Below are 12,660 nucleotides of genomic sequence, written 5' to 3'. Positions count from 1 at the left end.
GTGGCCATGGCACCGCGTCCTGGTGAGCCACCGGCCACAGCATGGCCATGGCACTGCGTCCTGGCGAGCCACCGGCCACAGCGTGGCCATGGCACCGCGTCCTGGCGAGCCACCGGCCGCAGCGTGGCCACGGCACCGCGTCCTGGTGAGCCACCAGCTGCAGCGTGGCCACGGCACCGCGTCCTGGTGAGCCACCGGCCACAGCGTGGCCATGGCACCGCGTCCTGGTGAGCCACCGGCCACAGCGTGGCCATGGCACCGCGTCCTGGTGAGCCACCGGCCACAGCATGGCCATGGCACTGCGTCCTGGCGAGCCACCAGCTGCAGCGTGGCCACGGCACCGCGTCCTGGTGAGCCACCGGCCACAGCGTGGCCATGGCACCGCGTCCTGGTGAGCCACCGGCCACAGCGTGGCCATGGCACCGCGTCCTGGTGAGCCACCGGCCACAGCATGGCCATGGCACTGCGTCCTGGTGAGCCACCGGCTGCAGTGTGGCCACGGCACAGGAGCAAAACCGCGAGGTCCCCTGGCACAGCCACCCCGCCCGTGCTCTGCGCCATGGGGGGACACCGCGGTTGTGCCATGTGCCCCATGGGGACATCGTGGCCATGTCCTGTGGGGACACCACGGCCGTGCCCTGTGCCACATGGGGACCCTGTAGCCGTGCGAGCTGTGCCCTGTGCCCCACGGGGACGCCCCGGCCGTGCCCTGTGCCCTGTGGGGACCCTGTGGCCGTGCCAGCCATGCCCTGTGCCCCATGGGGCCATTATGGCTGTGTCCTACACCCTGTGGGGACATGGTGGCCATGCCAGCCATGCCCTGTGCCCTGTGGGGACATCGTAGCCATGTCCTGTGGGGACACCATGGCCGTGCCCTGTGCCACATGGGGACCCTGTGGCCGTGCCCTGTGCCCCCTGGGGACCTTGTGGCTGTGCCAGCCATGCCCTGTGCCCCGTGGGGACATTGTGGCCATGTCCCGTGGGGACACCATGGTTGTGCCCTGTGCCCCGTGGGGACCCTGTGGCTGTGCCAGCTGTGCCCTGTGCCACATGGGGACCCTGTGGGGACATTGTGGCCATGCCAGCCATGCCCTGTGCCCTGTGGGGACCCTGTGGCCGTGCCAGCCGTGCCCTGTGCCCTGTGGGGACATCGTAGCCATGTCCTGTGGGGACACCATGGCCGTGCCCTGTGCCACATGGGGACCCTGTGGCCGTGCCCTTTGCCCCGTGGGGACCTTGTGGCTGTGCCAGCCATGCCCTGTGCCCCGTGGGGACATTGTGGCCATGTCCCGTGGGGACACCATGGTTGTGCCCTGTGCCCCGTGGGGACCCTGTGGCTGTGCCAGCTGTGCCCTGTGCCACATGGGGACCCTGTGGCTGTGCCCTGTGCCACATGGGGACCCTGTGGCTGTGCCAGCTGTGCCCTGTGCCACATGGGGACCCTGTGGCCGTGCCCTGTGCCCCGTGGGGACCCTGTGGCCATGCCAGCCATGCCCTGTGCCCCGTAGGGACCCTATGGCCGTGCCCTGTGCCACATGGGGACCCTGTGGCTGTGCCCTGTGCCACATGGGGACCCTGTGGCCGTGCCAGCCATGCCCTGTGCCCTGTGGGGACATTATGGCCGTGCCCTACACCCTGTGGGGACATGGTGGCCATGCCAGCTGTGCCCTGTGCCCCGTGGAGACATTATGGCCATGCCCTGTGCCCTGTGGGGACCCTGTGGCCGTGCCAACCTCGCTGCGTCCCCGCACGGTGCCAGCGTGATGGCACTCGGCAGCGCAGGGGCCCTGGCACCGATGCCGAGAACGGGGTGAGGGGGGAGCGGCGGGGACGCCGGTGGGGACGGGACCCCCAGGACCCCCCCCGCACCCCGAGCGGCCATCGGCACCGCGGCTCCCGCCACCCCCCATCCCCCCCACCGCCGCCACCGGCTTCGCCGCCTTCGGCCGCGTCGCGGAGCTCTGCCTGCCGCCGTCACCGGGCTGGGGGACACGGCCGGTGTCACGCGGCGTCGCGGCGCCCGCCCCGCCCCGGTGCCACGCGGCGCTCACCTCCCGCTTCCAGCGCGCCAGCCACTCGTCCCGCTTCCGCTTGCTGATGTAGTAGGGGTCCCCGGCCTGGAAGGTGTGCCGCTGCACCGGCCGCTGCCGCAGGCTCGACTCCCAGCCCAGGCCGCCGCGCAGCCGCCCGCGCGCGCCCTGCGCCAGACAGCGCGCTGAGGGCGCGGGGAGCGGGGGGTGCGGGTGGGGGGCGCGGGTGGGGGGCGCGGGGAGCGGGCGGGGGGAGTGGGTGGGGGGCGCGGGTGGGGGGAGCGGGTGGGGGGCACAGGGTGGGGGGCGCGGGGAGTGGGGGGCACAGGGAGCAGGCGGGGGGCGCGGGTGGGGGGCGCGGGGAGCGGGCGGGGGGCGCAGGTGGGGGGCACAGGGTGGGGGGCGTGGGTGGGGGGCGCAGGGAGCGGGCGGGGGGCGCGGGCAGGGGGCGCGGGGAGCGGGGGGCGTGGGGAGCGGGGGGCGTGGGGAGCGGGCGGGGGGCGCAGGTGGGGGGCACAGGGTGGGGGGCGTGGGCGGGGGGCGCAGGTGGGGGGCGTGGGCGGGGGGCGTGGGGAGCAGGCGGGGGGCGGGGGGCACGGGGCAGGGGGAACAGGGGGGAGACGGGCACAGGGGCGCGGGCAGCGGTGAGCGCACACGTGTGCACACGGCACACACGCATGCGCACACATGTGCACACAGCACACACACACGTGCCCACATACCTGCACACATGTGGACACACAGGCACACACACGTGCGCACACACGTGCATACACATGCACACACGTGCACAGCACACGTGCACATATACCTGCACACACGTGGACACACATGCACACACACAGGCACACACACGTGCACAGCACACATGTGCACACATACCTGCATGCACGTGGACACACGTACACACACATACATGCACACACACACATGCACACACATGTGCACACACATGCAGACACATGCAGACACACACATACATGCACACACACGTGTATACAGGCACACACACTCACACACTCACACTCACACTCACACACACACACACACTCACACACTCATGCTCACACTCACACACACACACTCACACTCACACACACTCACACTCACACACACACTCACACACTCACACTCACACACACACTCACACTCACACACTCACACTCACACACTCACACACACACTCACACACTCACACACACACTCACACACTCACTCACACACACTCACACACTCACACACACTCACACTCACACTCACACACACACTCACACACACACACACTCACACTCACACACACACACTCACACTCACACACACTCACACACACACACTCACACACTCACACACACACTCACACACACACTCACACTCACACTCACACACACACTCACACACTCACACTCACACTCACACTCACACACACACACACACACTCACACTCACACACACACTCACACTCTCACACTCACACACACTCACACTCACACTCACACTCACACACACACTCACACACACACTCACACACACTCACATACTCACACACACACTCACACACACACACACACTCACACTCACACACACACTCACACTCTCACACTCACACACACTCACACTCACACACACACTCACACACACACACTCACTCACACACTCACACACACACTCACACACACACACACACACTCACACACACTCACACACTCACACTCACACTCACACTCACACACACACACTCACACACTCACACACACACTCACACACACACACACACACTCACACACACTCACACACTCACACTCACACTCACACTCACACACACGCTCACGGGGGGCGCGGGGGTCCCCGGTGCCGTGTGCCCGTGGCCGTGCCGCGGTGGGGACCCCAGCACGCGGCGGCGCGCGGCCCCGGCCGCACTTGCCTCCATTTTCAGGCTGTCGAAGCTGCCCTCCTCCTTCTCCTCTTTGCCTGCGCACAGAAGGGAGAGCGGCCGTCAGCGGGGGGGCGGGGGGCTCCGCGCTACCGGGCAGGACCCCCGGGACCCCGCCGCGCGGCCGCGACCCCGGCCGGGACCCCCCAGCCCGGGGAAGCGTCCCCATCGTCCTGCGCCGCGCTGCCGGGACGCGAGCCGGCTGCCGCCACGTCCTGGCTGGGGGTCCGGGGAGCGGGGGTCCAGGGGTTGGGGGTCCGGGGAGCGGGGGTCCAGGGGTTGGGGGTCCGGGGGTTGGGGGTCCGGGGATCGGGGGTCGAGGGATTGTGGACCCAGAGGTTGTGGGTCCAGGGGTCGGGGGTCCGGGGCTCGGGGGTCCAGGGGTTGGGGCTCCAGGGGATGGGGGTCTGGGGGTCGGGGGTCCAGGGGTTGGGGGTCCGGGGAGCAGGGGTCCAGGGGTTGTGGGTCCAGGGGTCGGGGGTCCGGGGGTTGGGGGTCCGGGGAGCGGGGCTCCAGGGTTCAGGGGTCCAGGGGTGGTGGGTCCAGGGGTTGTGGGTCCAGGGGTCGGGGTCCGGGGGTTGGGGGTCCAGGGAGCGGGGGTCCAGGGGTCGGGGGTCCAGGGATTGTGGACCCAGAGGTTGTGGGTCCAGGGGTCGGGGGTCCGGGGGTTGGGGGTCTGGGGAGCGGGGGTCCAGGGGTCGGGGGTCCAGGGGTTGTGGGTCCAGGGGTTATGGGTCCAGTGGTTGGGGGTCTGGGGAGCGGGGGTCCAGGGATTGTGGGTCCAGAGGTTGTGGGTCCAGGGGTCAGGGGTCTGGGGGTCAGGGGTCCAGGGCTCGGGGGTCCGGGGGTCGGGGATTTGGGGCTTGGGAGTCCGGGGAGCCGGGGTCCAGGGACTGTGGGTCCAGGGGTTGTGGGTCCAGTGGTTGGGGGTCCGGGGGTCCAGGGGTCAGGGGTTGGGGGTCTGGGGGTCGGGGCTCCAGGGGTTGTGGGTCCAGTGGTTGGGGGTCCAGGGGTCGGGGGTCTGGGGGTTGGGGGTCCGGGGGTCGGGGATTTGGGGCTTGGGAGTCCGGGGAGCCGGGGTCCAGGGACTGTGGCTCCAGGGGTTGTGGGTCCAGGGGTTGGGGGTCCAGGGGTCGGGGGTCCAGGGCTCGGGGGTCCAGGGGTCAAGGGGCTGGGGCTCGGGGGTCCGGGGCTCGGGGGGCCGTGGGTTGGGGGTCCGGGGACGGGGGGGCCGCGGCGGGCAGGGGCAGCGCGCGGAGCCCCGCCGGCTTCCCGCGCTCTCGGCGTCTCGCTCGCCGCAGGCACGCGCCGCTGCCGGGAAGGCGGCTAAAAACGACCCCGGCCGCCGGGACCCCCGCTGCCCCCCGGGGTCCGCGGCCACAGCCCCCCCCGGACGCCCACCCAGCCCTGCGCGACGCCCACGTGGGGTCCCTTGGGGGGACCGACCCCCCCGCGGCAGCCGGACCCCGGCCCAGAAGCAGACACGGGGGGGCACTGGGGGACACTGGGGGTCACTGGGAGTCACTGGGGGACACTGGGGGTCACTGGGGGACACTGGGAGTCACTGGGGGACACTGGGGGTCACTGGGGGACACTTGGGGTCACTGGGGGTCACTGGGGGTCACTGGGGGTCACTGGGGGACACTGGGGGTCACTGGGAGTCACTGGGGGACACTGGGGGACACTTGGGGTCACTGGGGGTCACTGGGGGACACTGGGGGTCACTGGGAGTCACTGGGGGTCACTGGGGGTCACTGGGGGACACTTGGGGTCACTGGGGGACACTGGGGGTCACTGGGAGTCACTGGGGGTCACTTGGGGTCACTGGGGGACACTGGGGGTCACTGGGAGTCACTGGGGGACACTGGGGGTCACTGGGGGTCACTGGGGGACACTGGGGGTCACTAGGGGTCACTGGGAGTCACTGGGGGACACTGGGGGTCACTGGGGGTCACTGGGGGACACTGGGGGTCACTGGGAGACACTGGGAGTCACTGGGGGTCACTGGGGGTCACTGGGAGTCACTGGGGGACACTGGGGGTCACTAGGGGTCACTGGGAGTCACTGGGGGACACTGGGGGTCACTGGGGGACACTGGGAGTCACTGGGGGTCACTGGGGGACACTGGGGGACACTGGGGGTCACTGGGGGACACTGGGAGTCACTGGGGGACACTGGGGGTCACTGGGGGTCACTGGGGGACACTGGGGGTCACTGGGAGACACTGGGAGTCACTGGGGGTCACTGGGGGTCACTGGGAGTCACTGGGGGACACTGGGGGACACTGGGGGTCACTGGGAGTCACTGGGGGACACTGGGGGTCACTGGGGGACACTTGGGGTCACTGGGGGTCACTGGGGGACACTGGGGGTCACTGGGGGTCACTGGGGGTCACTGGGGGACACTGGGGGACACTTGGGGTCACTGGGGGTCACTGGGGGACACTGGGGGTCACTGGGAGTCACTGGGGGTCACTGGGGGACACTTGGGGTCACTGGGGGACACTGGGGGTCACTGGGAGTCACTGGGGGACACTGGGGGTCACTGGGGGTCACTGGGAGTCACTGGGGGACACTGGGTGTCACTGGGGGTCACTGGGGGACACTGGGGGTCACTGGGAGACACTGGGAGTCACTGGGGGTCACTGGGGGTCACTGGGAGTCACTGGGGGACACTGGGGGTCACTAGGGGTCACTGGGAGTCACTGGGGGACACTGGGGGTCACTGGGGGACACTGGGAGTCACTGGGGGTCACTGGGGGACACTGGGGGACACTGGGGGACACTGGGGGTCACTGGGGGACACTGGGGGTCACTGGGAGTCACTGGGGGACACTGGGGGTCACTGGGGGACACTTGGGGTCACTGGGGGTCACTGGGGGACACTGGGGGTCACTGGGGGTCACTGGGGGTCACTGGGGGACACTGGGGGTCACTGGGAGTCACTGGGGGACACTGGGGGACACTTGGGGTCACTGGGGGTCACTGGGGGACACTGGGGGTCACTGGGAGTCACTGGGGGTCACTGGGGGTCACTGGGGGACACTTGGGGTCACTGGGGGACACTGGGGGTCACTGGGAGTCGCTGGGGGACACTTGGGGTCACTGGGGGACACTGGGGGTCACTGGGAGTCACTGGGGGACACTGGGGGACACTGGGGGTCACTGGGGGACACTGGGGGTCACTAGGGGTCACTGGGAGTCACTGGGGGACACTGGGGGTCACTGGGGGTCACTGGGGGACACTGGGGGTCACTGGGAGACACTGGGAGTCACTGGGGGTCACTGGGGGTCACTGGGAGTCACTGGGGGACACTGGGGGTCACTAGGGGTCACTGGGAGTCACTGGGGGACACTGGGGGTCACTGGGGGACACTGGGAGTCACTGGGGGTCACTGGGGGACACTGGGGGACACTGGGGGTCACTGGGGGACACTGGGAGTCACTGGGGGACACTGGGGGTCACTGGGGGTCACTGGGGGACACTGGGGGTCACTGGGAGACACTGGGAGTCACTGGGGGTCACTGGGGGTCACTGGGAGTCACTGGGGGACACTGGGGGTCACTAGGGGTCACTGGGAGTCACTGGGGGACACTGGGGGTCACTGGGGGACACTGGGAGTCACTGGGGGTCACTGGGGGACACTGGGGGACACTGGGGGTCACTAGGGTTCACTGGGAGTCACTGGGGGACACTGGGGGACACTTGGGGTCACTGGGGGACACTGGGGGTCACTGGGAGTCACTGGGGGACACTGGGGGACACTGGGGGACACTTGAGGTCACTGGGGGACACTGGGGGTCACTGGGAGTCACTGGGGGACACTGGGGGACACTGGGGGTCACTGGGAGTCACTGGGGGACACTGGGGGTCACTGGGGGACACTGGGGGACACTTGGGGTCACTGGGGGACACTGGGGGTCACTGGGAGTCACTGGGGGACACTTGGGGTCACTGGGGGACACTGGGGGACACTGGGGGACACTTGGGGTCACTGGGGGTCACTGGGGGACACTGGGGGACACTAGGGGTCACGGGGGACACTGGGGGTCACTGGGGGACACTGGGGGACACTGGGGGTCACTGGGAGTCACTGGGGGACACTGGGGGTCACTGGGGGACACTGGGGGACACTTGGGGTCACTGGGGGACACTGGGGGTCACTGGGAGTCACTGGGGGACACTGGGGGTCACTGGGGGACACTTGGGGTCACTGGGGGACACTGGGGGTCACTGGGAGTCACTGGGGGACACTGGGGGACACTGGGAGACAGGAGCTTTCTGGCTCCCTGCCCGGCCACCCTGTGCTCCCGGCCCCCGCTCGGGTGGGGAAACTGAGGCACGGGAGAGGCGACCTGACCTGTCCTGACCTGCTGGTCCCCCCCCCGCCACTGGGTCCCGCACCCCTGGCACCGGGACGGGCCAAACTGGGGGGGGCACCGACCCAGCTGGGGACACGCAGCCGGTGTCCCCGCACCCCTCTGCCCGCCGCGTGCCGCGCCGTCCCCGCCCCCGCGCCTTCCTGCGACGGCTGCCGGCCGCCCCGCGCCCCCCGCTCGCGCCCGGGCGTCCCCCCGCACCCGGCACGGCCGCGCTGCCCGGGCGGGGGTCTCGGCAGCGGGGGCACGGCCGTGCCCCCGCTGCCGAGACCCCCGCCCGGGCAGCGAATCACGCTCGGCGCGGCGGCAAGCGGTGCGTGGCCGGCGTGCGAGGAGGAGGAGGAGGAGGAGGAAGCAGCGACGCGGGGCGCTGCGGGAGCCTCTGCCCGGCGGGACGAGCCGTGGCACCGGGCAGCGCACGAGGATGCGGCCGCAGCCGAGCCCGACGCCGGAAGGTGACGATGCCACCGCCAACCTTGTGGCACCCGCGCTCGTGGCACCTGCGCCCGTGGCACCCACGCTTGTGGCACCCGCGCCCGTGGCACCTGCGCTTGTGGCACTCGCACTCGTGGCACCCACGCTCGTGGCACCCGCACTCGTGGCACCCGCGCTTGTGGCACCCACGCTCGTGGCACCCGTGCTCGTGGCACCCGCGCTCGTGGCACCCACGCTCAATGGCACCCGCGCTCGTGGCACCCACGCTCAATGGCACCCGTGCTTGAGGCACCCACGCTCGTGGCACCCACGCTCGTGGCACCCGCGCTCAATGGCACCCATGCTCGTGGCACCCACGCTCGTGGCACCCACGCTCAATGGCACCTGCGCTTGTGGCACCCACGCTCGTGGCACCCACGCTCGTGGCACCCGCGCTCAATGGCACCCATGCTCGTGGCACCCACGCTCGTGGCACCCGTGCTTGTGGCACCTGCACCCATGGCACCCGCGCTCGTGGCACCCGCGCTCAATGGCACCCACGCTCGTGGCACCCGTTCCTGTGGCACCTGCACCCATGGCACCCGCGCTCGTGGCACTCGCGCTTGTGGCATCCGCGCTCGTGGCATCCGCGCTCAATGGCACCCACGCTCGTGGCACCCACGCTCGTGGCACCCAGGCTCGTGGCACCCACGCTCAATGGTACCCACGCTCGTGGCACTCACGCTTGTGGCACCTGCGCCCGTGGCACCCGCGCTTGTGGCAGCCGCACTCGTGGCACCTGCACTCGTGGCACCCACACTCGTGGCACCCACGCTCGTGGCACCCACGCTTGTGGCACCCACACTCAATGGCACCCCCGCTCGTGGCACCCACGCTCGTGGCACCCGCGCTCGTGGCACCCACACTCAATGGCACCCATGCTTGTGGCACCCGCGCTTGTGGCACCCGTGCTTGTGGCACCCCCGCTCCTGGCACCCGCGCCCGTGGCACCCACGCCCGTGGCACCCACGCTCGTGGCACCCACGTTTGTGGCACCCACGCCCGTGGCACCGTGCTTGTGGCACCCATGCTCGTGGCACCCGCGCTCGTGGCACCCGTGCTTGTGGCACCCACGCTCATGGCACCCGCGCCCATGGCACCCGCGCCCGTGGCACCCACGCCCGTCGCACCCACGCACGTGGCACCCGCGCTCGTGGCACCCGCGCCCGTGGCACCCACGCCCGTCGCACCCGCGCTCGTGGCACCCACGCACGTGGCACCCGCTCCCGTGGCACCCGTGCTCGTGGCACCCACGCCCGTGGCACCCATGCTCGTGGCCCCGTGCCCGCGTCCCTGCTGCCGCCGGACGCAGAGCCCCGGGGCTGCCCGCGCCCCATGGCCCGCGGGTCCCCGCACCGGGCCACGCCGCGCTCAGCACCGCCGCGCTCAGCGTGGCACCGGGCCGTGCCCAGCGCCGCAGCCCCCGCCACCGTCTGCACCGCGCGGCGGCGGCCGCTGCTCCGCGGCCTCGGGACTGCGGCAGCGTCCGCAGCGCTGCCTCCTGCCCAGCCCTGCCTCCTGCATCCCAGCACATCCCAGTCCCTCCCAGTTCCATCCCAGTTCTGCCTCCTGCATCCCAGTCCATCCCAGTCTCTCCCAGCTCCATCCCAGCCCTGCCTCTCCCCTCTCCAGTCCATCCCAGTCTCTCCCAGTTCCAGCCCAGCTCTGCCTCCTCCATCCCAGCCCATCCCAGTCTCTCCCAGTTCCAGCCCAGCTCTGCCTCCTCCATCTCCAGCCCATCCCAGTCTCTCCCAGCTCCATCCCAGTTCTGCCTCCTGCATCCCAGTCCATCCCAGTCCCTCCCAGTTCCATCCCAGCCCTGCCTCCTGCATCCCAGCACATCCCAGTCTCTCCCAGTTCCATCCCAGCTCTGCCTCTTCCATCCCAGCCCATCCCAGTCTCTCCCAGTTCCATCCCAGCTCTGCCTCCTGCATCCCAGCCCATCCCAGTCTCTCCCAGTTCCATCCCAGCTCTGCCTCCTCCATCTCCAGCCCATCCCAGTCTCTCCCAGTTCCATCCCAGTTCTGCCTCATCCATCTCCAGCCCATCCCAGTCTCTCCCAGCTCCATCCCAGTTCTGCCTCTCCCCTCTCCAGCCCATCCCAGTCTCTCCCAGCTCCATCCCAGCTCTGCCTCCCCCCTCTCCAGCCCATCCCAGTCCCTCCCAGCTCCAGCCCAGCCCGTCCTTGCCCGTCTCCGGTCCCAGCCCGCCATGGCCGGCTGTGGGGTCTCCCTGCTGCACCCCGAGCGCCGGAGCCCACTGCCCACCCCGGCCCCACGCCCTCTCCCCTCCGCAGAGCCCCAGCGCTGCGGCCCCCGGCTCCATCCCGGTCCCGGCTGCCCCGTCCCACCGCCCGGCACCGCCCGGCCAAGCGGGGTGCTGGCAGCGGGGCCCACGGCGGTGGGTGCCGGGGGGCAGCCGGAGCCGCTGCTGGGGTCCCCATGCTCCAGCCGGGCCCCCCGGAGCCACTGCCCAGGGCCACGACCAGAGCCTGCAGGGACGGAGACCCCCGTGCCTGTGCCACCTCGCGCTGAGCAGTGGGGCCGGGGTCCCCAGGGACCCCCCAGCCCGGTCTGTGCCCGTGGCCCCGGTCCCGGCACGGGCACCCCGGTCCTGGCCGGGCTCCCCCCCTGCCTCCCTCCCCGCGATGGCTTCCACCCCGGAGCCGTCCCTGCAGCATCCCGGGGGCCCTCGCTGGGCTCCCCCCAGTCTGCCCATGTCCCCCCGTACTGGGAACCCCGCTCGGCTGGGGGTCCACTGGGACCCCCGGGGCCTTCGTCGCCGAGCTGCTTCCCAGCGCGGCGCTGAGCCCCGTGCCGGTGCCTGGGGCTGACCCCAGCGCGGTGCTGAGCCTGTGCCGGTGCCTGGGGCTGACCCCAGTGTGGTGCTGAGCCTGTGCCGGTGCCTGGGACCGACACCAGCGCGGTGCTGAGCCCGTGATGGTCCCTGAGGCTGACCCCAGTGTGATTCTGAGCCCCGTGCCGGTGCCTGGGGCTGACCCCAGCACGGTGCTGAGCCTGTGATGGTGCCTGGGACTGACAACAGTGCAGTGCCGAGCCCGTGCCGGTGCCTGGGACCAACCCCAGCGCGGTGCTGAGCCCGTGCCGGTGCCTGGGACCAACCCCAGCGCGGCGCTGAGCCCGTGATGGTCCCTGAGGCTGACCCCAGTGTGATTCTGAGCCCATGTCGGTGCCTGGGGCTGACCCCAGCGCGGTGCTGAGCTCGTGCTGGTGCCTGGGACTGACAACAGTGCGGTCCTGAACCTGTGCCGGTGCCTGGGACCAACCCCAGCGTGGCGCTGAGCCCGTGCCAGTGCCTGGGACCAACCCCCATTTGGTGCTGAGCCCGTGCCGGTGCCTGGCGCGCTCCCTGCAACACCCAGAGCAGCCCTGGCACCATGACGGGCACCTCCTCGGCCCCGGCGCCGCGCGGCCCCAGCACCGCGGCACACGCAGCGCTGCCACGCAAAGCGGCCCCAGCACCGCACCACGCGACGCCTCCCGCGCCACGCGGCACACGCAGCGCTGCCACGCCACGTGGCCCCAGCACTGCACCACGCGGCCCCAGCACCGGCGCCACACGGCACACACAGCGCTGCCACGCGGCACACGCAGCGCTGCCACACGAAGTGGCCCCAGCACCGCGCCACGCGGCACACGCAGCACTGCCACACGAAGTGGCCCCAGCACCGCGCCACGCGGCACATGCAGCGCTGCCACGCAAAGCGGCCCCAGCACCGGTGCCACGCGACGCCTCCCGCACCACGCGGCACACGCAGCGCTGCCACGCCACGTGGCCCCAGCACTGCACCACGTGGCCCCAGCACCGGCGCCACGCGGCACACACA

General features: G+C 70.6%; 1 protein-coding gene across 1 annotated transcript in view; it reads right to left on the bottom strand.

Moving 5' to 3' along the window:
- Positions 1 to 12,660, bottom strand: part of DNMT3A (DNA methyltransferase 3 alpha) — a 58,607-nt gene that overhangs the window by 14,365 nt on the left and 31,582 nt on the right. Inside the window, 2 exon segments of the mRNA XM_075415148.1 lie at positions 2,052 to 2,198; positions 3,952 to 3,998. Of these exon segments, the coding sequence (XP_075271263.1) occupies positions 2,052 to 2,198; positions 3,952 to 3,998 (194 nt within the window).

Source organism: Opisthocomus hoazin, chromosome 2 (genome assembly GCF_030867145.1).
Source record: "Opisthocomus hoazin isolate bOpiHoa1 chromosome 2, bOpiHoa1.hap1, whole genome shotgun sequence".
In the NCBI taxonomy this organism is placed as follows: Eukaryota; Metazoa; Chordata; class Aves; order Opisthocomiformes; family Opisthocomidae; genus Opisthocomus; species Opisthocomus hoazin.
This window is presented reverse-complemented; position numbering and strand designations above follow the sequence as displayed.